Genomic DNA, 26,303 nt, shown 5'->3' with positions numbered 1-26,303 from the left:
GGTTAGAATCGATGTTTCAGGCAGCACTCAAGTAATGACTTGTTCAATGACATCTAAGCAGGGGTGTAAATACCGTGGTCTCTTGATGAATGTCGTCGACTGGGGGGTGGTGTCTCAAATGCCTCTTTCACAAGGAAAGGGCCCTGGGTCGGTACCTGAGCTGGAGGTGAAGGAGCATGTAGCTCTGGGCTGTGATGGATGAGTCCTCAAGACAGAATCCTGGGTGACGGCTTGGACCTGACAGCCGCGGTCCAAACGGCCAAATCCCGTGGGCGAGAAGCAGGTGTGAGGCGAGCCGTGCTGCGTGGCTCTTGGGCAGGACAGGGGAGGCCGGGGCAGCCGTACGCAGGGGGCAGGAGCTGTGCACAGAGCCTTGGGCCTCTCTGCTGGGCAGGCCTGCTTCCCTGAGAACCTGAGCCCCTCAGGCAATTGTAAGCAGGGGGGATCAGGGGAGGATGGATGACACAGCACAGCTGATAATTCAAAATGAATCGATAGGTGATTTGGGAAGAAAAGCAGAAACCCTATCACGTGCGCTGAAACAGAGCTCCCAGAGCCACAGATGAACAGTGTTGGGCCAGCCGCTGGGCCAGCAGCACCCTTCCTGCCAGAGGGACTTGGAAGGGAAGTGTAGAGAAGGTTCCGGAGGGAGAAAGCTCCAAGCTGGGCGGCAGATGTGGCATGCCCAGGACTCCAGCCTCAGGTAGCCGTGTGCCCTCAGGCTTTCCCTTTCTGAGACCAGGTCGACTGGACCCACGGCTGCCCTGCTGTGTGTTTACCCTCGTGGTTCTCGCCTTCCCACCCCGATGGCTCTTTCAGCAACTGTGAGCTCACGTTCCACCAAAGAGAGAAGCGTTGTGGGTTGTTCTGGGCAAGGGATGATGGGGCACTTTAAGGACATTTCCATACTGTCTGATTATAGAATAATGAGCCAAGTTTTAGTGGATTTTGCTGTATATAATTTTAGATAAAGCACAACTGATCAAGTGGCAGGCGTGTCAGGGTCTGTGTTCTAGGTGTCAGTGCAATAAAGGCTGCAGACTGTTACTGAGGATGCAAACACTGTGTCCCTTTATTATCACTCTGACGTGGTCCACAAGGATAGAAGCAGTTTACATGGCGTTATGGCCTCAGCTGTGTCCCCTCCCCCCAAACTCATGTTGAAGCCCCAAACCCCAACGTGCCTGTACTTGGAGGTGGGTCCTATTCGGAGGAAACAAAGGTTCAATGTGGTCATAAGGATGAGGCCTTAATCCCACAGGATTGGTGTCTTTTTAAGAAGAGGGAGGGAGTTCTCGCTCCCAGCACAAAGAAGAAAGGCCCTTTGAGGACACAAGGAGAAGGTGGTCATCTGCAAATCAGGAAGAGAGCTCTCACCAGAAACCGAATCTGCCACCACCAGCCCCATCTGGGATTTCCAGCCTCCAGAACTGTGAGAAAATAAATGTCTGTTGTTGAAGCTGCCCAGCCTGTGGTATTTTTAATGGCAGCTCTACACCACTAATACGTGTAGCCTATATATACATAGCACCGTCATGACGGGGGTGAGGCCACGGAGAGAAAGCCACCTAAGATGGGGTCATAAAAAGCACCAGGAATGAGGCATCATGAAAACGCACACCACAACCACATGCAGCCTTGCTACATGCACCCCGAATTTGGTTCTAGGCATTATGGCAACCACAAGGGAGACCTGGCTAGATACCGAACTTACAGCACCCATCACATAAAAGGAAATCAATTCCTAAGCAAAAGTCCAGCTATTCTTAGTGCTGTGACATGAAGAAATGTCTCCTGAGAGTTTGCAACAAACTGGTGGGACTGTGAACTCTAGTCAACATCGCCTTCTAGGAGACACAAGGTCCGTTTCACGGGGCTGGTTATACTTCACGCAGCTCAGTAAAACCCTTCTGCAGCGGGCTTCTAAGTCCAGGGTTATTCTCTGCTTCTCTGGTAGGTGCAAAAGCTGGGTTATAGACCTTCTGGAAGAATGTGGGGTCTGTGTAACTTCAGGCAGGCCTCCCCATATGCTTCACTCCAGAACAACTTTCTGATAAATATTGGAGGAAGTGAGCTTGAGATTTCTCCCTGACAAGTTTCTCGAGTGCAGAGATTCTGAACTCCTGGTTTAGTTCAGAAACATACATTTAGCAGCCAGCAGAGCTGGGGTAGAACTGACCTTTTCCTTTGTAATTGGAGGAGCCTAATATGAATATCTGTTCTGCACACCTAATGCCCAAGTCTTGGTGCTAAAGACCATACTCTACTAAAAGGAAAAAAATCTTTGGAGAAATGTCTGATTCCATAGCAGGGACTGGAAAAATTAAAATGTGAGCCTGGAACATCTTTTTGTGCCATAAAGGAAGAAAGCACAAAAAAATTATGGGGAAATGTTCAAAGGATAAGAAGCCTGCCAGTAGGGGGTCCCATTGGCCAAATCTCAAACACTTGGAGCATCACAAATAATTAATGGTAGAAGCAGATTGTAATCCATGGGATAAAATAAGACTCAATGAGTCCGTACTGATATAGGTAGGTAGGTAGATAGATAGATAGATAAGTAATGAAGGGAGAAAAGCTCTTCCTTAGTGTTGAAAGCCAACACCTAAATGTAGAAAGAATCATGGAGTTAGAAAATTGCCATTTGATAACCATTCTAGTAATAGTTGATTTGGGTAAGAGTCATCAATGGATGCTATAATGAAAGTTTGCAGAGGAACAGAATATTTACATGGTCTCGAAGTGTCTATCCGCAAGATGCTTTTTACAAAGTGAAAAGCAATAACTTTAGAGTGAAGAAAGCTGGTAGGCACCCCTACCCAAGTTGGGAAAAACCAGCATCACGTGCCTCCTGATCTGATGTACAGAGAAGGGCCTGGCTTCACTTCTATTGTATTCTTGTCAAAAATGCAAAACCTGAATCTGACCACAAGGCAACATGAGAAAAATCCATATTAAGGGACGTTTTACAAAGTAAGTGGCCTCTACTCTTCAAAAAAAGTCAGTGTTTGGAAAGTTAAAGACACACAGAGTAGCTCCACTAGGTCACATGAGATTGAGACATGACGACAAAGTACGGCCTGTGACTTTCTTCGACAATAAGAGAAATTATTTGGAAAACTGGCAAAATCTGAATCGTCTTTAGATTAGATAATAGCCTTGTATCAATATCAATTTTCTGAGTTTGATGATTAGACTGTGGTTTTATAAGACTGTCTTTGCATTTACAAAATATACACTGAAGAATTTAGGGTTAAAGTGGCAGCTTGTCTACAGTTTACTTCCAAATGATTTAAAAAAATCTCAAATTCATATACATCCGTAAGCACATATAGCTATGTTGATACCCGTATGTAGATTGAGCAAATGTGGTAAAATGTGGAAGATGGTTCCTGCCGTTCCTGACTCGTGATACAGCACGGCTAACAGGATCAACGTGAGGATCCGAAATGGGTGGGTGATGCTGAGTGTCTATAACTGACCTCATAACAGATTCTGGCCCCGACACTTGTCAAATTGTTAACAAAGAACTCCTGGCATGTTTGGGATCCATAGGGGCAGCTCAGGAGGTACCTTGACAGGTCCCCAAGCTATCACCAATGTGCACTGTGGTCTCCTGTGCTCAGCGTGGTGCCACGGGGACCGGAGAGAGAGAAGGCAAGAAGCTTAGGGTCCACTCGGGAGATGACAATGACACTTGGAAAAGGAGGGGACATTACAGGACCTGATTAGAGGTGAGAACAAGGGGCCGGCTGCATCATGTGAAGGCCTTGCGGAGGAAGGGGCGCTTGTTGGACTTTACAGGGTGTGGAGAATTCAGAATGGGAGGAAAAGAAGCCACAAAAAGCAGTGTGGGAAAGACGGGGAAAAGAGAACCAGGAGAGAAGCTGAGGATTTCCCATGTGTGTTTTCCAGTGAAAATCCATTCTAGGGAAAACGATTTTTGTCAAGGCAAGTTCCAATGTGCAACTGTTTTTCAAGAGTTTGTTATGATTATTCTGAACCAAGCTCCTGCGATTAGGTAGCAATACAGCCAAAGCAGGTTGTGGGTCTTGGTGAGGTCTTCCCCCTACCATATTTGGTTGGGTCAATGACAGTTGTGTTGACAGCAAGTTGTTTGATTGGAGGCATTTCCAATGAAGTTGTTAAGGACACCTTTCTGTGTGGACTGAGTCCCATAATCGCCTGATAGAGGGCAGGGTTGTGTGGATGTGTAATTCATAGCAAAGGTTGAGTGTCTTCATTGATGGCTAATCGCTATACATTCTCTTCAGCCTCCTAAGAAAATGGGGGTGAGAGTGGGAGGGGGCAGAGGGGAGTTTGGACCAAGAAAGGCTCTTTCGGGGTGGAATGGAGTTTAGGACCTTCAACCTCCAAATGAATTGATGTTAAGAATAAATGTTGAAGTAGAAAACAAACTTCTAGTTACCAAAGGGGAAAGGGTGGGGGGGGGGAGGGATAAATTAGGAATTTGGGATTAACAGATACACACTCTTATATATGAAATAGATAAACAACAAAGACCTACTACAAAGCACAGGGAACTATATTCGATATCTTGTAATAACGTGTAATAGAAAAGAATCTGTATAACTGAATCACTTTGCTGTACACCAGAAACATTGTATATTAACCATACGTCAATAAAAAATAAATTAATAAATAAATATTTTAACTTAACAAAAGAATAAATGTTGCTGGGAGAGAGTTGTATAACATTAAGTAGGGGGAGTAATTTGCAGCCAAAGAAAAACAGAGCAAGCATAAAAGGAAGTGTCAGTGCGAACCCTCCCGAAACAAAGACACTCACATTCTTTAATTTTTTCCCCTTTAGACCATGATGTTAATAATAGTACTGTTTGCTGATGAATCTCTGCTTTTGAACAGAAGTTCAATTTTAGCTCTCTCTCAAAGGTCAGGGACCCTCTGCTCCCTATTATCTTCTCATTCTGGGGGAATGCAAATGCAAAGAGCAAATGTAAGTGATTTCCTCTCTCCTGGATTGTGGCCGCTCCCCCTCCTCCCTGGAGGTGCCATGCTTGCTGCTGTCACTGGTACTTATTATGTGGCACACATCTGAAGTGGGATTCTGGCTGGGAGTACAAGAGCAGAGCTCCTGTACCCGCTGGCGCACCTCCCCATTAAAAATGTTCTCTGTATATACATTATTCCATTTTGTATAGTAATTTGTTTTTATGTCCAGTCCTATCGCCTAGAACAGGAGAGAGCTAAAAGCAGTTTTGACATTTTTAAATGGTTGGAAAATACCCCAAAGGAGAATAATATTTTATGACACGTGAAAATTATGTGTCCATAAATAAAATTTTATTAGGACACAGCCACGGTCCTTTGGAAACATATTGCCTGTAGCTGCTTGTACTCCAAGGCAACAGAGTTGAGTAGTTGTAATAGAGACATCACAAAGTCTGAAGAATTTACTACCTGGCCCTTTACAGAAAACATTTTGCCAACCTCCTGCTCTAAAATATGAGTTCCCTCAGGGCAGGACTGTGTTTGTCTAACTTTGCCCAATGCCAGGCACATGGGAGGTTCTGGAAAATCCTTGCCTGCAGATTGAGTACTCCTCAGCCTCAGACACTTTGCCTGTAGAGATTTTACCTTCAGAAAGCCCGCTTAGGATGCTTCAGATGTGGGCTGGTGTGTCCTGATCTAGCACCTACCCTCATCCTTCATCACTGCAGAAGTTGAGGGTTGTATAGTGAGAGACCCTTTATTTATTTATGGATTAGAAACTTGGGTAAAGGAATCTCCCTTTCCCATGATATGCTCTTCTGAGCTATTTGCTTGGTCCTTTGGCAGAGAGGAGGAGATTTGTGAGCAGAGCCAGACAACATCAGAGGGAAATATCCATGCGTGGGATGAGGGGGAATGAAAGTCATGAGGGACTCATTATGGGAGCCCCATCTCCTGTCCCCACTGAGCCTCCAGTGGACTAGACCTGCTTCAGAAAGGGGCCCAGAGATATGTCTACTTGGAAGAGCCCCTTGTGTAATTTAAGACCAAATTCTGGGACAAGTTTGCCTTTTAGATCTCTGCTTTAAACTATCTATATTTACATTGGATGGACTTTATAAGATGCCTGGTGAATATTGGATGGGGAAAGGATCTTGTAAAATAAACAGGCTCTTTAAATAAAAAGTCTTTAATTTTTAAATTAAATGATATAACAGCCTCATTGGGAAGGCAGATGTAGTCCTTGGCTCTCAGTAGAGTTGAGATAAGGTGGTGCCAGGTGAAAAGGAAATGCTTCAGGGAGTCTAAGACACATTTAGAAAGGCCAGACCTTGCTTTTTACAAAACCATCAATGTATTCATTCTTTTTATTGAGCACCTACCATGTGGCAAATTGTGCTAGTTGTTGGGGATAGAAACAAAGGGCATAATCTTTATCCTCAAAATGTAGAGTCTGTTGGCGACACCCAGCCATGTGATCAGTCATCCACAATGCAGTCAGACATCATGGAGATTTGTAGAAACGCAGGGGAAGCAGAGAGGGAGGACGCCAGAGTTTGCCAAGCAGTCAGGAAGGTTTCACAGGCAGCAGCATTTGAAGGGAGATTTGGTGGGTGAGTAAGGGTTATTGGGAAGATAAATGGAGGAGGATATTCTAGGCAGAGATAATGTCAGCACATGTGCAGGCCGGAGGCAAAATAACCCATTGTGCGTTCAGGAATTTCAGTAGCACAAGCAGGTAGTGGGGAAGGTGACAGGGCTCCTGGACGGGTGGCAAGACTGTGACATGCAAACGAGATTGGACTCGATTCTTTAGTTACCCAGAAACTACTGAGAATGTTTGAGCTGGGGAGTGAGGAGATGGGATCTGTAAGTTACAAAGTTTACTCCACTAATTACAAGGAGGGTAATTGTAGAAATGAGAGTCTATAATTAGGGAAGTCAGTATGGAAGCAGTGTAATAGCCCAGAGGGAGGGAGTGGTGTTGTGAATCAGTGCAGTGGCCAAGATGCTGGAGAGGAGAGGACGTTTGGATACTAGAGACAGGTACGAGATGGAATGGATAAGTTTAGCTAGGGCCACCACATACGGTTGTGCAGGTTGTACACTGCACAACTCACTAAATCTAAGCTGTACAGATATATTTATGACATGAATTTCCCAGCAGATGGCAGTAGAGTTGAGGAGGGATGGCTTTTCCTCATTTGCACAAAGGAGCCCTGTGGGCTTGGGGAAATGGTTGGGAACGAGAAGGCTGCAGTGCCCAAGGGAGGGGAGAGCATAAATGACAACCACATTTCTGACCTGGACAACCAAAGACTAGAGGTTCCATTCATCAAGGGGTGGAATACAGGAGAGGGAGCAGGTCTGAGTTTAGGGCAAGTTGTATTTAAGGGACCCGAGAGCCACTTAGATGGAGACATCCAGGACCAGTTAGCTGTCTGGGTCTGTAGCTCAGGAGGCAGGGGTGGGGCTGTACCTGTGGGAACAACCTGCACACCTATGGGAGTTGATGCCAAGAGGCAGGGATGGGTTGCTTTGGAAGGATGTGCAGAAGGAAGTGATCAGGGCCCAGGATAGTACCCCGGGAAGCCACTGAGATTTTCAATGGTGGGTAGCCTTGAAGAAGGGGTGCTTGGAACTAGTTTCCAGAGTGTTTCTTAATGTCAGGAGGGAGATGTTTCAGGTTGATCAAGGCCAGGTTGATTTGGGGGGAGGGGGGCAATTTGAAATGACTCTAGACTTTCTCTGGTGCTTAAGGGACCAATCTGGTTTGTGACCCTATAGAATGTTTCATGCATTCATCCCTCCATTCATTTATTTTGCACCTACATATTTATCCAGTGCCCTACTATGGTCCAGGAACTGTTCCTGGTACTGGGATAACTCCCAGTATGCTATAGCAAAGAGTGGGACAAGGCACTGTTCTCAAGGAGCTTGCATTCTAATTGTTAACACACAAGTCCACAGGATACTGTCAGCTGGTGACAAGTTCTGCACAGAGTGACAGATGCACAGCGATGGGAGCCAGTTTCTATCTGGTGGGCAGAGAAGACCTCCCTGTACAAGAGCTCTGTGCTCAGAACGGAGAGCCCACGTGGCTGCAGCGTGGTGAGTTGGGTGGGAAAGTGGTTGGAGGTGAAAGCAGACAAGCATGCTGGAGCCAGGCCAGAAGGGCCTTGTAGGCCACGGCAGGGAATCTGGATTTTCCAAATGCAGCCAGAATCCATGGGAGGGTTTTAAGCATGGGAATGACTTGCTCTGGTTTACATTTTTATTAACATCCCTCTGGCTGCTGTGTGCAAAATAGATTTGTGTAAGGTGGTCAAAGTTAAACAGGGAGACCCAATTGAATGTCATGGGCTCCACATTATGACAATCTGTGGCAGTAGCCATAGAGATAGACATATTTTGGAAGTCACACCTATAGGACTTCTGGACGGTAATGGCAAGAGATGAATCAAGGATGCTCCCGAAGTTTCTGATGTAAGCCATCACGTGGTTGATGATGATATTTATGAACATGGGGAAGATGGAGAGGGAAGCAGAGTCTAGGGGATGCTAGGATATCTAGTTTCTGCTTTGGTCACATTTGTTGTACAAGCATCTAAATTGGGATGCCAAGTAAGCAGCTGGATCTTTGAATTCAGAGCTCAGGGGAGAGGTTAGGACCAGAGATAGAAATTTGATGTCACATGCAAAAAAGATGGTAATTAAAGCCAAGGTCCTGGCTGAAATAACAGAAAAGGATAATTAATGGAGACTAGGACTCTGGATGGAATGGGCCCCGAGATTTTGGGGAAAAGGGGAAATAGCTTGAAGATGAGGATGGAAAGGGGCTTTCACTGAAGAAGGAGGGAAAGCAGAAGTAGTGGTGAACGCCGGGGAAGAAAGGCTGGAGAAGGAGGAAGTGGTCAGCGTGTTGATGCGAAGAGGCCAAGTAAGACAGGAATAGAGGGGTGGCCTCTGGAGCTAGCAGGATGGATGTTGTTGGTGTGTGTCAGTGGTGTGCTAGGAATGGTAGCTCATTTGGAAAGGGAAGTAAAAAAGTGGTGATGGAGATTCAGACAATTCTTCCTAGAAGCAATGTGGGAAAGAGCGTTGAGAAATGGGACAGTACTGGAAAGGGACATGGTACCAGGAGAAGTCTAGTTTTGTTTTTGTTTGTTCTCAAAAATGATAGATATTAGGAAATATTTGTATGTTGTTGGAAATAAACTATTAAGAAAAAAATTGATGATGGGGGAAAGAAGATGGTGTAGTCTAAAAGTCTTTGAGAGGGCTGCAGGGATGCGGTCCAGGTTTGGCCCCGGGTTGGACAGGGCTCCAGAGAGTGGCGAAAGGCCCAGGTGGCGGAGGCGGGGCTGTGGTGGTGAGATAGGGCCCGGTGGAAAGGCCAGTGTCCCAGTCTGATTGCTTCTATTTTCTCAAGGAAGTGTGAAGCCAGGTTGTTATCTAAGAGGGAGTGATGTTGCAGGATTGAAGAGAGAGGAGGATGTGGAGCTCATGATTTTGGTGGATGGGAAAATAAAGAGACTAAGCATTTAAACGTAAATGCATGTGCCTCGGGTCCATCTGTGGATTTTGCTTCATCATAAGAAGACACCCCGGACTTCCCTGGTGGCACAGTGGTTAAGAATCCGCCTGCCAATGCAGGGGACACGGGTTCGAGCCCTGGTCCGGGAAGATCCCACATGCCACGGAGCAGCTAAACCCGTGAGCCATAACTACTGAGCCCACATGCCATAACTACTGAGCCCACGTGCCACAACTACTGAAGCTCGCGCACCTAGAGCCCATGCTCTACAACAAGAGAAGCCACCATAATGAGAAGCCCGCGCACCGCAATGAAGAGTAGCCCCCGCTCGCCACAACTAGAGAAAGCCCGCGCGCAGCAACGAAGACCCAACACAGCCAGAAATAAATAAATAAATAAATTTAATAATAAAAAAAAAAAGAAGACACCCCAGGGCGCGACCTGTGAGAAACACTGAAGGCCATGGCACATTTTTGCCTAACGTCTTCTCCGTCTCCTGTCTACTAGGCCATCTCCTGCCCAGGTTACAGATGCTCCTCGTTCATGAGATGCCCCCTTCCACCTGGGTGAACATGTATGGGAGTGAACTCAAGGAAAGAAGTGCCACTGTGTCATTCCACCCTTCAACGTGGCAATAGAGGACACTTTGCTTTGCTGACACGGGAGCTCCAAGTGCACCCAGCTAGTCCCTTCGATGTCAGGAGTGAGCATTTCTGGTCACAGGTGAGGCTTTTGCTAAGTCATCCACCAAACACAGGGTGTGACTCTGTGCCAGGTCCCCACAGCAGTAGAGGCTGTGAGGTGGTACTGGAAACATCCCTGCCCTTCCTTGCTCTTGGCCTGGTTTGCTGATGGCCAGTCAAGCTGCCAGCCTCCTTCCAGGTAGCCGTGGCCCATCCATTTTTAGCTTAATGAATGTGGCTTCTTTCTTCCCCCAGCCTTGGGGGCTGACACAGGGTCTGCAGGCCAGGCTGGACATGCTGAGGTCCCTCTGGGTGAACGTAAAGGGCTCATGCTGTAAAGACCCAGGGAGGCGTCTGGAAATCTTTCTTGCCCCATGTTGGACCTTGTGGATTCTTAAGCGTTTCTGTAAGAATCGTAGACAATTTTGTTTTGCAGCATCATTTTTGTTCTCAGGTTTTACACCTTTTCCAACTTTGGGGAGAGAGACAACATATATAACCAAGTATCTAAAGCAAATACTTTATTACTAATACTTTGTTACTACTTTAGCTCTCTGAGTTGTATTAAAGATACTCCATTTAGAGCCAATGTGAACGTAGCCTTAGTTCCTTTCAGGCTCAACATTCAGTCTTGTCTCCTTGGAGCTCCCTGCTGTGTGTTCTTCTCTAATATCATTACCCACCAGCCTCTCCTTTATCCATCAGCTTTCACAGATTTCTATTAATATTCACTCTATAGAAACTATGCTTGAGAAAATGTAAAAGAAAATGTATTTACTTCGCAAATGTTTAATTAAAATCTTCTAAGGATGGCCTCAGTGACAAGAGAAAAACTATCATCGTCCTCCTCAAACCCCCAAAAGGGTCTTATTGGATGTTTTGCAGTGAAATGGAAACCCCAACAGGGTTTACTTAGGCTGGTCAGAGCCTAAATCATTTTATTATTGTGCCTTCTAGCAGGAAGCTCAGCGTCAAAATTGATTCTTCCCTTTCAATGTTAAACTTTCTTTTTTTCTCCCCTAAGGGTTTTTGCGCTGGCTGCTTGGTTGCTCTTTGGGTTATACTTGGCATGGCACCAGGCTGTTTTAGATGGGGTTGGCCCAGTGTCAAGTGGCATGGTTGCCTGATAACGTTGAATTGGGCAGAATCTGAGAGTACGAACAAGTAGGTGCCCTTTCAAGAGACTCAGTGCCAACTGTTATGAAAGAGCAGATTGCCCGTACCTGCCTCCTGCGGTCTGGTGAGGTGAGCCTGATGGGGAAGCCGAGGCCAGTAATCAAAAGAGAATATATCACTGAGCGATAATCGTCCACACACTGATGACCTTTAATCAATAACCACTGCTTTCAGTGTGCTGTTGTGCACTACGCCTTCCCTGGAGAGGAACAAGGGAGACAGACTGGGAAGGTGGGCGGCCCTGAGATGGGATCCTGCCTTACTACTTCACCAGTTGGGTGACCTCGGGCAAGTTACTCTCCCCAACTCCCTACTCCAGAATCAGCCTCCTCATTTGTTAAATGGGGATGGTACCTAACCTTTCAGAATTGCTTTGAGGATTGAAAATAATGTATGGAAAGCATCTAATAAAGTAATTGGCATTCAATAGGCACCTAATGAATGATGGATGAGAATAGTATGATTTACAGAATCATAGATTCACTCTCTAAATTTACTGAGCACATACTATGGTCCCATGATGAATGACTTGCCTGTATTATCTCACGGAATCTCCTTATAGATATCATTCCCATTTTTCAGAATGGAAAAAGCTTTGGTGAAGTTGAGGAAAGTGATGTGCCCAATCCAATCATGGACAATCGTGCCCAATCATGGACAGTTGGGAGTGGAGGCAGAATTTGAATTCAGCCTGTCTGACCTCAGAGTCTTAAGCAGTGAAGAGAGAGTTTAAAGGAGGGAGGAGAAGTTTTGCAAAGTAGCTAGCCAAAACTTCATTTCATGGCAAGTCTGGGGCTGTGAGCAGTATACAACAGCCAACCTGTCAAAATGTTTGCATGATATTTTGTATCAGGCCAAAGAGGTTAGTTAATATTGTGGTAACAAACAACCCAAATTTCAGTGGCTTAACCCAACCTAAGGTTATTTCTCAGTCATGCTACAAGTCTCAAGTGAGCTGGCAAGGGTCTTCTCTTCAAAGCCAGTCAAGGGTCCAGAATGACAGAAACTTCACTGTGACATGTGCTTCCATGAGAACTATAGAAGTAGGAAGGGAATTATCATATTTAGCTTGTAAGGTTTCCAGCAGCGTGATACACATGACATATGCATATACTGTTGGGACAAATGTAAGTCACATGGCCGTGTCCAACAGAAACAGGGAAATGTGATCCTGACATGTGTTTAGAAGGACGAAAGCTGGACATATTTCACAAACAACATTAATGACTACCGCACATTTTAAACCCTAACTTGCAAAAAGTTTTTAACTCAGTCTAGGGGTTTTCAAAACCACTTGGGTACCTGTGGTAGATTGTATTATTTTGTTCTGAATTATTTATTCCAAGTTCCTGTGAGAGAATTACATTTCCCCATTCCATGGACATCAGGCACTGCCATATGACTTGCTATGACTAATAAATGGCAAGCAGAAGCGGGGTGTTTTGTCATTTCTTTTTTCTCCCTGCCATGAGAATGGCATGTTCCTAAGTAGGGCTGCTCCTTTCGTCTGTATCTTGGAGTCAACAGGATGTGAACAGAGTTGCAACTGACATGTAATAGGAATGAGAAATAAACCTTTGTGCTTTAAGCCCTTGGAGGTATTTGTTACTGCAACATGACTGAGCCAAACCAGACTGTACCGTATCTTTTATCATTCTCAGTAAATAGAGAACAATGGAATTGGCCATATAGAAATTCACATTTACTGTCCACTTTGTTGAAGTATATCTATACTTTAAAGCAGAAGTATCTCTAAGGACTTATTATGTAAATAAATATTATTCAGTTGAATTAACAGCACAAAAATACATTCTCCAAATTGGGGCATCAACTGACGCCATAGCATTCTTATAAAAACCTAGGAGGAGGATTGGGGACATAGAAATCTTGTTTTCAAATGCAGACTCTTGGTCCTGTCCTCCCTGAGCAGCTGCCTTAGAAGACTTGAGAATAATCTATATTCATGTCCCCTTTGGGCAGAAATTATAATGATGAAATGTTACTATCTATAGGAATGCAGAGTCTATTCTGAGTGCAGTGATCCTCATTAATTCAGAGCTCATCATTCGTGGTAGATAACCGGGACAGAGGCCAGGCTGGCGTTTACTCTCACGTCGTGAGTGTGCATTTCTTGCACTGGCTATCACAGGGTTGACATTTGCCATTTTGACTATTCAGAGTGCTTTCTGAGGAGAGTCAGTTGACATCGTGTGGAGACGCCAGCTGCACAGTCCCTGGAAACAGTGGAAGCCAGTCCCTGGGACTGACCCTCCCAAATGCCTGGCTTCCCTCCTCTCTGCTGTCTTTCTCCTGTGCAGTCTATGGGGGAAGGAATGATCTGATCTAACAGAACCCGTGAAGCTGAAAGGTCACCAGCGATGTAGGTACCATTGTTGTTCCCATTTTAGAGAGGCAAAACTGAGGCCTTAGAGAAGTTAAGCAAGACAGTGAATGCAGCAACTGTGGTTTGAACCCAGGATTGCCTGACAGTATAAAGGACACAAAGAAGTACAGATAAGCTGAGCTATGGCCAAGAGAGATTACTTTTAAAAAAGAGGAGTACTAGATAATTAATAGAACAAACAAACTCACTTACAAAGTGAGTTGGTGTAAAACACAGGAGCGAGGGCATGCTTAACTGGGGAAGAAGCCCCTCTGGCTTCTGGCTGTTTAGCTATTTAGCAGAGGTGTGTGTGTGTGCGTGTGTGTGCGTGTGTATGTGTGTGTGTGTTTGCACGTGTGAATAAGTTATATGGTTTTCCCCAATGATCCTCTTCCAGTCATTAGAAATTGTCAGGTAGAACTGCTTCACTGGCATCATGCTGTCAGCACTCATATTACTGAATGCCCTAGGAAATAATAAAGCTCGATTTATTTAAGGGTGTACTAATTAGAGGCTTCCCACTCTTTGATACTCATCTCTTAATTTGAATGGTGCAGTTTTTTCCCAGCATGAGTACTGACTTCAGAGTTTGAGTCAGAGCTAACTTTTAGATGCTAGTCTATTTTTTCCCTTGGGTTTGAACTTTAAATTGTATATATTGTGCGACCATTCCTGACTTCTACTGAGCATCTATTTTATGAGCTCCTCACGGCCCATTTGGAGAAGGAAGAACAATGGATTTTCTGCTATTGATGTTTTAATAATGAAAAGTTTAATAATTATCCAGTATTTTTGTCTTTTCAACCACAATAGTATATGGTGACCTCGATACACTGCTATCTAAGTTATGAGATCCTAAGTGCCTTCTAAATTATGAGAAATGTTTAACAGAGGTATATTGTTTAACAGAGGTATAACGTTTAACAGAGTTACAGTATCTTTCTTCTAGAGGGGTGGTGGAAAAGTTTAAAATTCTACGTGTGCTCTACTGCATCCAACCTCAGATTGTTAGGACCAGAACATGTCCCCCAACTGCTTAGGATCACAAAAAGTTTACCGTATTTAGGGAGCAGGTATTATCAGTTTTTATCCAGTCACCGACACTACCTAGGTATATTATACTGAGGTAGGCATTTGGGAGGAAGCCCTGAATAAATCACCTGAACCTAATGCTCGAAGAAGAAAGGATGGTTGGATTTCTTGATGTTGATGAGTGGTAGATTTCCATCCAGGAAAAATAAATTCACATGTCTTTGAATTTTTAAATTGCGCCTTATAGAGATTTACCACGAGATTTTCACCCAAGATCTTAGCATTCCAGATCTTATCAATTAACTCTTTTCCTAGGCTAGGTAGTTGGGGTTACAACTCTTAAAAGAAAAATGGTAAATCTGGAGATAATGACTTGCCAGTGGAGGGATTAGCAGCAACTTATCTAAAGGAGAAAATAAGATTTGAAAAATACAATGGCTATGCAATATCATTAGTAGAAACAGCTTAAAAGTACTGTAATGCTAACCCTCAACCATCTTAGCTGAGAAATGCCACCTTTTCAGACTCTGTGATCTCGTATTCTCCTCTGTTACAGTGAAGTGGCATTTTGACTATGGCAAAGAAAAGTGGTCCTTGGAAATCAGATTTGACAGAACATTATATTCTTCCAGGAGTATTTTTGTACACGGTGCTTATTTAATTTTGATTTCAGAACAGTTTTGTGGCATATCTCATTTTAATATATGCTTGTTAAAAATTCATGTAAATGTAATAAAGAATTTTAAAATGAACTGATAACATTGGAGACCGAAAGAGAAGCCTTAAAGAAAAAGAGCTAATGATGGGAGAAAAGAGAGCCTGTCTGCACGTTAAGTACCAGTCGTCTTTTAGGGTGCATGCTCTACAGAATCTTCACGAACCAGCAGCATTCATGATGCAAAGGGCACTGAACTTGGAGGTTGGACATCATCAGTGGTTTAGGGTTTCAAGTTCTTGCTCTGCCCGTAACTATCACACCTCAGGCAGCTCACTAGTCTTAGCTTGGCCTCCATTTCCTCACCTGTAAAGTAATTAAGAGTAGGGCGAAGACTCTTGCAACTCAAAAATCCTGTGATCTGTGATGTGATTTATGTGACTAAGCTCTCCTCATGTGAATAAAGAACTGAGCTTTCCTGGGGGGAAGAATGGTTTGCCCTCACCTACTTCCGGTTTTCCCTCACCTACTTCTGGTTTGCTTGCCTACTTCTGATATACACTCCCCCTCCTCCTTGGTAACCCATAGATACTGACTTTTGGACAGTCAGCCCTGCTTCCTCATCTACAAAATGTTATCTAGTATATCTTCACTAAGTTGGCTTCCTCCCACCCTCCACTTTCCCCAGCTTTCTATGTAGTATATAAATATTTCAGAAATTCTCCTCTTTGAGAAAAACTTGAAAGAAAAAATCCCCACAGAGATGGAAGGGGAGCTCATAGACTAAGGCTTGGAAGAGATCTCAGCCAATAACAGTGTGTTAACCTGATTTGGATTCAAACAGCAGATTTAACAAAAATTAAAAAGACATTTATGAGACAAATGGAAGTTGGAGCATTTAGTAGATATTGGATCTTAAGAAATTGTTTTAGGTGTCATAACAGTGTTATTTTTTTTGATTAATTAATTTTATTTTATTTATTTTTGGCAGCATTGGGTCTTCGTTGCTGCACGCGGGCTTTCTCCAGTTGCAGGAGGTGGGGCTACTCTTTGCTGCATTGTGCAGCCTTCTCATTGTGGTGGCTTCTCTTGTTGTGGAGCACGGGCTCTAGGCGCATGGGCTTCAGCAATTGTGGCACATGGGCTCAGTAGTTGTGGCTCACGGGCTAGAGCACAGGCTCAGTGGTTGTGGCGCACGGGCTTAGTTGCTCTGCAGCATGTGGGATCTTCCGGGACCAGGGCTCGAACCCGTGTCGATTGTTTGCAGGCGGATTCTTAACCACTGTGCCACCAGGGAAGCCCTACAGTTATGTTTTTAAAAGAGTCCTTATCTTTCAGAGACATATTGATATATTTGCAGATAAAATATGATGCTGGAGGGGCAGTTAGTGAGTGGGTGACACAGATGAAACAAGTTTGGCCATGAATTGACAATTATAGAAATTGAATGATGGGTACATGGGAGTTGATTATATGATTTGGTCTACTTTTGTATAAGTTTTATAGTTTCTGTAATAAAAAAATGCAAAAAAAAAAAGCTTAAAACAGATAATCAGCAAGGACCTACTGTAGAGCACAGGAAACTCTACTCAACATTCTATAATAAACTATATGGAAAAAGAATCTGAAAAAGAAGAGGTATATGTATATGTATAACTGAATCACTTTGCCATACACCTGAAACGAACACAACACTGTGAATTGACTATACTCTGATATAAAATAAAAATTTTAAAAAAATGCTGAATGGGATTCATTCTAAGGAGACATATTTGCTGAGGTGTTGGAAAGGGCTGCCTGTCATAGCTGCATAATCGTTGGGGGTAAATATGGAAGTTCATCAATCAGAAAGCCTATAGTGAGGAGCTGGCTGGCACCGGGCCCAGCTCTGTGAGGCTGTCGTCCAGCCTCTATGCCAGTTTGCCCTCTATAAATATCAGTCTATATGAATGCTTTACTATTTAAGGCACACTTGCCACAGCTGCTCGGCATGTTTGTTTACGTAGCTATGAACCCTTCTGTAAACATCACTATCTCCAAATTGCCCCTGTGTCAGGAACATAAAGGGCCCCCTTTAAAAATATATTTGTGGGATGAGACACGGCCAGTTCCCAGATGTCTGGGTGGCTGGTGTCAGAATTTTCCAGGGTTTGATTCATTTTCAAAAATAGAACCACATGATTGGAAGGTTCTTGAGAGGTGACACATCCCCCTGACTTGGGGGCAGGACCAGACCAAAACCATCCACCAAGAACGTGGGTCTGTCTTTTGTGGGTGTGAGTCTGTCTTTTATGAGGCCAGAGAGCTCACTGAATGAAGGACTGGGGCCAGGATCTGCAGAACATCAAAGGTGGGCAAGACTCACCTCCCGCCTTTAAGGAGCTTACTCCCATTTTCTAAAGACGAGCCTGACCCTGAGTGATGTGACAAAGCAGGCTTGGGGCAGCACAGCTGGGGTGGGCATATTATGTGTCAGCCAGCTGGCCTGTGCTGGGCCTGAGCACCCAGTGGACTAAAGGACCTGCCGGGTCAGCCTACTGCGTGGTAGCTCAGATCCCCAGAAAATACCACGTCGGGGTTGCTGTGTGCCCACAGCATGCGAGACAGAAAGAGGGAGGGCATCACATCGAGGTTGCAGTGGTGGCGACGGTGAAGCTCGTCCTTGAAAGAGGCATCCTAACTGAGGTCACTGAGAGTAGTTTCAGGTCAACTAAGACATATTTGAAAGAAAGCATGAGTCAAGCAGAGGCCGCTTTGTGTCAGCTTGCTGTTTTCATGGCTCCTGATTTCCCATCTAGCCTTCCAATGAATAATTAGATCCTTGTGCATCTGTTTTCCTCAGGGTGCATTTGGTCCACATCTATTTTTTTCCTGTGGCTTTGATTCATTGAAGCATTCCCCCCACCCCAAGGGCCTACTTAATACCCATAAATCCCAATTGTGCTTTTCATTCACAAAGAAAAAAGTGTGCCTCATAAGATTAAGAGATGAGATGTGCTGGAAAGACTGAACTGTACGAATCCTATCAGGAAAGGATCAAGACGTGTTCAGCTTCCAGACAAACCCAGAACTTTCTAGAACACTCCTTCCTCCACTTTCCAGAAATTAGAAAATTATTATTATTACTTTTAGAAAGTTAATAGTGGTCTCCTTTGATTCTTTTTTTGCTGGCAAATACCCAGTTTTCTCTACGAAAGCAGTAGAAAGGCCACCGAATGCTCAGAGGTAAGTATCACTATTAACTACCAACAAAAGGATGTTCCCCTATTTGGAAAGGCTCAGTCATTACAAGCTATCTTCAGAAAGACAGGGTCTGCCCCAGGGAGAATTCCGACTCAGAGACACACAAAGGTAATTTGCTTATTCCGGACTGACTTATTTTTAGAGCTTGGGTTTTGATTTGAGGGAACACAGCTCCTGCAATTTGAAGCTCGGATTAACACCAGTAACCAGAGGGTATGTCTCCACTGGCTTTTGCTTCATGAGCTCTGAGATGGAAGGAGAACAAGGCTTGTCCACTGCCCTCCCTTCTGTCCTATCTGGAGAGTTTATAGCGAGAAATCTCATATTAAAAGCGCATCATAAGTGGTCAGTTTATGCTGCCAGAGACTGTATCTCAGTGGCTACCACTAGGGGGACCCAGAGTCCAGGTCCTTGGCCGAGGTGGGAGTAGTTTCTGGTCTGTGGGAAAATGACAGAGCTCCCTTATTGAGTTGGTTTCTCCCCGCCCTCTTCCCCACTCCTTCCCCCTCCTCCCTCCTCCTTCCTCCTCCCTCCCCCCACACAACTATTGGCTCACGAGGGCACCCCAAAGTCAGGCTCAGGGTACAGATAGCCCAGTGCACATGTGCAGCACTTATTTATAATTTCACAATGATTATTTTTGTTTTAGACGTTCCTCTTGCCTTATGCAAAGGATCACACTTCATGCAAAGCCTTTTACTCACATTTTCATTATTTGCTGCATTTTAATAAACTATTGCAAAAGTTTTTACCACTATAAGAGAAATTTGTTAGAGGTAATGACTTTGCCTGTTGGGTCCAGGGAAGCTGAGACACGGGAGCAATGACTTTCATTTGATGGATGACTGAGGTCAGGTTATGGGTGGATGAAGAGTCTGGGGTCTGGCTGGTGGCCGTGCGTTTTCAGATTGTGTGAACCTACCTTGAGCCTCAAGTTGAAGACCTCAAAGCACAGAAGGGCAGATTGTATAACTAAAGAGGATCCCAAGACTAATGACTCAGAAGAATAGTAAAGCAAAGCTGAATGAGTGTTCTAGTTTATACTTTTCCTATGGGGCACTATTGTTAGCTTAAGGCAGAGTTTATGGCTCTATTTCATAGAAAGTTACAGATAAATACAGGCAGAATCTCCTTTGCTCCTGGGATGTGTAACACGTATGGAAAGATATGAGTGAAGACTTCAATAAAAACAGACCATTTCTCTATTTTTAGAACAGATCATCTTTGTTAAAATACACCAGTAGTTAGCTGTTCAAAGCAGATGGGTCAATAGGATTATGATGAGTGGATCTCAATTTTTTTTCTTTCCTGTTAGAGTTGTTTACTGGGTCTGCATTATTATATCTACAGGGGATTTGGCAGGTAGAGTATAGAGAAAAGATACCAAGTGCTCACTTGATATAAAAGAAAAACCAAGGCTTGCAAATGACTCCCAAAGAAGGGGCAAAATTGTATTTTTATTAAAGCAATTTGTCAGGCTTCCTTTGAAAGGCTTAACTTCTTCCTCCTGGCTTGGCAATAAATAACCTCAAGTATTTAATTTAAACCGTGTTTTAAAACCATCTAAAAATTGCTTTAAAGAGAGATCAAATTTTAATTTAAGTAAATATTTGAAAATTTAAAATATATTAAGAGATGTTTTTAAAAAATTGTTTATTAATTTATTTTCCCAAGGGCTTTTAAAAAGCTAAATTGTTAGACTTTGTGGTGGACATACTTAAGGTTATAGGCCACATACTACTTCATGAATAAAGAGGTGGCGTCAATGGTGAGTGAGGTTGCGTTTTCCATATTTTGTCAAAAATAAGAACGTGAGGTTCAGTTTAAAATAAGCATCGATCCCACAGATAACCCCGGATGGAGCACACCTTACCTGTAGCTTCCACCATGCCTTCTAGGATGACCACAATTTCCAGTTCCTCTTTGGGCAGCTGGGCTTTGGAGATCTCCCAGAAAGGACTCTGTTGGTTAATTTCGTGGCTAATGATGAGTGGTGATACCAGAAAGAGACGGTCATCGCCGGTGTAATACCCTACGTTGATATCCGTCTGGTTCAAGGGGATGAACTCCCCCTCTGAGGTCTGTTTGGATTTGATCAACTTAGCTCTGATGGAAGCCTCCACGATGTGAGAATTCCTCAGATCCCCTACGCGGAACATCAGGCACAGTTTCCCATCCCTCATGGAGATCACCGCATGGGTGGAAAAAACCAGGGTCTCTGCCCTCTTCTTGGGTTGTGATATTTTTACAAACATGCATCCCACCATGAATGCATTGACAATGGACCCCAAAACAGATTGGATTAAGAGGAGAATAATTCCCTCTGGGCACTTGTCCGTGATGACCCGGTAGCCATAACCAATGGTGGTTTCTGTCTCTATGGAGAATAAAAAAGCAGAGACGAACCCGTTGAGGTTGGTGACGCAAGGAGTCCATGAAGGGTCCTCTATGTGGTCCATGTCTCCTCGGATGTATGCAATTAGCCACCAGATCATTCCAAAAAAGAGCCACGTCACTGTGTAAACCATGACGAAAATCAACAGGTTGAATCTCCACTTGAGGTCTACTAAGGTGGTGAAGATATCGGTCAGGTAGCGATAGGTCTCCCTCACGTTGCCATGGTGGACGTTGCACTTTCCATCTTTCCGCACGTACCTCTGGATTTTCCTTTTGGTCCGGTCTCGGCTGATGTGTCTTGGCAGGTCGTCCCTGGCCTGCTTAGGCAACTTTGGCTGGTGAATGGCCACAGGGCTCTCAACATCCTGGTCCATGGACTCACCCTCCAGGACGTTAGCTGGTGGTTTGGAAAAAAAAGAAAAGAGAAACTGAATGAAAAGCTGGCTCTTTGGAGGTCATGGAAATCCCACTGTGGATGGAATATGGTAGGAAACCATCATTTGACCATTTGTGTAGCTATTAACAACGTAGATGAAGCCTTTTTTGGGGGGTGTCATCTGGACGGGTTGCCTTGGACTCCTGGGCTCTGTGATCTAGCTTGTGTAAGGACTTCACCACCCTTCTCACGGGGACAGAGCTTAACTGCTGTGAAATTGTCTCCCTGTCAGCAAGTTCTAAGAGTCAGCTTTTACAGTGGGATGTGTCCCCATTCTCTCTGAGATGCTGTGGTATGTGAGAGGCAGTGCACCCTGGATAAAGAAATGTTCAGATTCAGACAGTATTGGTTCTACCACTCAGCAACTGTGGGCTCCTGGTCATGCTATCAGTTATGGACCAACTTGTACCTCCACTCCACCCCCAAATATGTTGAAGCCCTAACCCCCAGTGTGACTGTATTTGGAGATGGGGCTTTGAGGACATAATTAAGGTTAAATGAGGTCATAAGGGTGGAGCCCTAATCCAAGAGGATGAGACACCAGGGGTGTGCACACAGAGGAAAGGCCACGTGAGGACACAGTGAGAATACAGCTGTCTGTAAGCCAGGAAGAAAGGTCTTCCAAACCAACCGAGGTCACCGGAAACCAACCTTGCTGCCACCTTGATCGTAAACTTCCAGCCCCCAGAACTGTGAGAAAATAAATTGCTGTTGTTTAAGCCCCCCAGTCTGTAGTATTCTGTTATGGCAGCCTGAGTAGACCAATAGACTATTAAAATTCATTGACTGATCCTCAGCTTTCACATTTACAAAATGGTAATCATGATAGCCAATTCATGGGGTTGTTATAAAGTTAAACAAAACCACATGCATGATATGTGCCTGCATGGAACAGACATGTAATAAATATTCTTTTGTAATAAATTGTTCCTTTGCCACTCTCCTTATATTTAGGGGCAAGAATTTTGAGTGAACTCTTTAAGGTGTCAGTCAAATTTCAGTTTTAAAAAAATTCTGGTTTTTATTGGTAAGTATGCATGCATTTTACCCTAATGGTTGATGCCATGGCAAGGTGAAAAAAAGTGTGGGGGAAATGTTCTTTCTCTTTCTATGTGTTTACACATTTCATTTGGTTTCTGCCTCAACATTTAACATCTGCAGTTTTGGCTTGTGGTTATTTTCTTTCTCATGGCCTTCATGATTAATGCATCGGTACAATCATTTGATGACGAAGCATTAGGAAAACTCTCCCGGAATCCGAGTGCAAAGGGACATTTGGAACTGATGTTGCTGTGAAATAATATAAACCACCGTAGGAAATTACTTGTTCAGCCAATAATTTCAAAGCTTTCTGAAAGTTTTATAAGCAGTTTCTTCCCTCAGGCTTTTATTCTGTGTCATTTGACTTTGCCGTGCATTTTCTCCCTTTGGTTAAGGGAGAAACACAGTCTGTTGAGAAAAAACATTTACCTGAATAAGAAAACAGCTGGGGATGGGACTTGAGTGGTACCAACCTCACTTACGGATTAACCTTGCTCACGGTTGGATAGTTTCCTTAATTATCAATCCCATAGATCCGGTTTTAGATTTCAGCAAAAGGAAGAGGCAGCATTTGGTCTGCAAGCCTGATGTTTGGTCTGATAGCTTTGACTTTAGACCGCTACCCTCAGTAACTCTTCGTTTGTAAACAAAACCTTGCTTTTATTTCAAAGCAGATACCAGGACAGGAGTCGAAGGAAGCAGCTGAGATTGGGACAGGATGGAGGGGGTTGGGGGACCTGGATGGAGGTCATGGGCAACGTCCCTGCTCACTGCAGGCACACCCGGCAAGGTGGGATGTTTGTGGCCCAGGGGGCCTCATGTCTGAGCTCTCGCTGCTAAGTTCGCCCTGAGAGGGAATCTCCAAGTGTGACTTCACGTGGGCTGAATTCGGCTCAGGATCGGCCAGCGTGGAGCGGCCTTGTCTGCAGAGCTGGAGTGAGGTCTGGCGCTGGCCCAGGTGAGGAGCTCGCTGCCTGTGCAGAGTCACCCTGGGTTCTTGTTTCCCCGGGTCGGGAAGTGGAAGAGGGGGCTTTGTCTGAATAGCTGACTCCTAACAGTTTTCTGCCATCTTCCATGCTTTCACATTTCACGGAGGCAACCTACACATACCCCAGCCCCTAGTGTGAAGCTGTTGTCTCCATGTTCTGGCTCAGCTGTAACCTTCCTGTCTGAAGGGTCAATGGGGGAGTAGAGACAAGTGCTCTGGACAGTCCCAGGAGCCCGCCAGTTGATTCTCCAAATCCATTTTTTTACCTTTTCCTAGCTCAGGACTGGACCATATTTCCCGGCCTCCTTTGCATTGAGGGGTGGCCACGTGCCGAGTCCTGGCCCATCAGGAGTGGGTGTGCCCTTCTGGGCCAAGGCCTTAAATAGTGGGTGTGTCCCCTCCTATGCCCTTGCCCCTTCTACGAGGGATGATGGAGTCATGAGGTGGAGGGGCCTGGGTCCCCAACTGGTGGCAGAGAGCTGCCATTCAACTAGAAACAAGAAAAAAAAATTGCGTTTGAGCAGCTATGTATTTTGTGTCTGTTATCAAATTGAGCCTCCTGTCTAATTTTATGGGCAGCAGTATTGACGTGGATAAGCAGACAGAAGAGTTCTCAGGGGGCTGGTATGGGAAAGAGCAGGGAGAGAAGAAGAGAGTGAAGATGGAGTGTTTGGGTTTGGCGTTGTTGAAAAGAAACAGGGATCCAAAAAAGGAGTCACCCGTGCTAAGCTCTACATCAGTCAATGGGGACTGAACACCTATCCAGGTTCAGTCCCTCCCAGGAATGTGACCTCTTACCAGTCAGTCTGGAATTTCCTGGCCACAGATGGGGTAGCCTACCACACAGACCCCTGCCTTCCCCCAAGGCAGGTGACCTTGCTTGAAATTATCCTCAATTGTTTATGACTTCCTGTCCCATCCCCTTTAGGCCTTAAAAAACCATCCATTTTGTACAGGGCCCCTCCTGTCTGTTTGCTAGACATGATGCTGCCTGATTCATGAATTGTTGGATAAAGTCAACTTAATCTTCAAATGTACTCAGCTGAATTTTGTTTTCTAACATTGTCTTTTGAGAAATAAAACATTGCCAGCCATATCAGTAAACAAAGGATGTCAGAGTCATCCGCAATTGCAGCCCTCCAGTGGTGAGATGGTGAGCCCCGAGGGAACTCAGGAAGGAAACAAAGAACACCTGCCACCCAGCAGCCGTCAGACTGCGGCCACTCCCCCTGGTGAGCCCTGAGGAAACTCTGGATGTGAAAACACGGGATATTGGCCTCGATAGCTGAGGTGCATATCAAAAGAATGGTTTCAGTGAGCCTAGACTCTTGCATTTTCCCATGCATAGAAAAGCACTAAATTCCTTAATTTGAGATACCTAGTTTTCTTTTATTAACAGTAATCTTTTGCTCCTGCTACCCGCACTTTGCTGTAAAACTCCTGTATATCCTAGCTTCCCCCTCACCTCCTCGGAGCAGTTCTCTGAGGGTTACTTGAGATGCTGCCTCCCAGGCTTGAAGTCCTCGATGTATCTGCTGAATAAAACATAACTCTCAACTCTTAGGTGCGCATATACTTTTTTTTTAGTAGACACTAATGAACTAGCATGTGGTTAATTGAATGTTTGTGTTTCGTGTCAGGGAAAAAAATGTCAATGCATGCGCTACTTAAGTGCCTTTTAAAAACAAACAAAAATGGAAGCAAACAAAGAAAGCTGAACATCCCAGGGAGTATGGTGGAAAGGTGGCCTTGGAGTAGGGGAGAACAAATCTGACTCCCTATGGGATCTGTTTCTTTTACTTTAACCTTTGTATCCCAGTTGCTTTTGCTACAAGTTAAGAATGTTGCCTATAGCCTGAAATATACAGGATAGCCCATTCTCAAGGCTCTGACCTTTAAAGGTGTAACACTTTTCCATTCATGAGATAAAAAGTTGCAGAACAGAGGATAACAGTCTGTCTTGTTGGAGGTTTATAGGAACATCATGACTGGACCTACGTGAATAGCTGCAATAACAAAGGATTCCGACACCAAGAAGTCTGCAACAACCAACTACACCCCCTCCCTTTTTAGTACAAAAGAAGCGCGAATTCTAACTTGGGTAGGATGGTTCTTTGGGACGCTAGTCTGCCATCTTCTCGGTCTGCTGGCTTTCTGAATAAAGTCGTTATTCCTTGCCCCAACAGCTTATCTCTTGATTTATCGGCCTGTCGTGCGGCAATCAGTACGAGCTTGGACTTGGTAACAACCTCAGAGGCACCAGTGCAGCTGAGGCAGTGCACGTGAGATGCATCCAAGGGAAGATGGGGAGGTAAGCTGGGACTCCCACTTTACAGTGGCTGGTGGGGAACAGGCAGAGTTGAGAAACCAAAAAAGCCAATGAACTGTGAGAGTACCTGGAGAGTAGAGGAGACTGAAGTAGGACTCTCAAGGGGCAGAAGAGGCGAGGCCAGCGAGGAGAAGAGGTGGGGTGTGGAGGGGTTAGAAGAAGGCAGCACAGCCTCCAGGCCTTGTCCACAGCAGTCTCAGGGAGCCCTGGACTGGGGAGAGGGCCATTCCAGGTCTGAGCTGTGAGCGTGCTTCAGCACCGGGGCAGGAATGCAAATGCACGCAGGGGAAATACAGAAGGGAATGTGGATTCTCTAGCTCTTAACGTTTCTTTCTTTCTTGGAATCCCAGGTGTGAATTTGACGGGGTGATGTGAATTGCATTTGCAAGAGCATTTGAGCTGCTCAGCGTGGGGAGCTGCAGCTGCGGT

General features: G+C 44.7%; 1 protein-coding gene across 3 annotated transcripts in view; it reads right to left on the bottom strand.

Annotated features, from left to right (window-relative positions):
• Positions 1-26,303, bottom strand: part of KCNJ6 (potassium inwardly rectifying channel subfamily J member 6) — a 298,142-nt gene that overhangs the window by 86,817 nt on the left and 185,022 nt on the right. For all 3 annotated transcript variants that reach the window (XM_082394589.1, XM_082394591.1, XM_082394590.1), the window contains one exon: positions 20,557-21,477. In XM_082394589.1, the coding sequence (XP_082250715.1) occupies positions 20,557-21,477 (921 nt within the window). The remainder of the gene's footprint in view (positions 1-20,556; positions 21,478-26,303) is intronic.

The sequence above is a fragment of the Balaenoptera borealis genome, assembly GCF_965194805.1.
Source record: "Balaenoptera borealis genome assembly, chromosome: 5".
NCBI classification, from domain to species: Eukaryota; Metazoa; Chordata; class Mammalia; order Artiodactyla; family Balaenopteridae; genus Balaenoptera; species Balaenoptera borealis.
This window is presented reverse-complemented; position numbering and strand designations above follow the sequence as displayed.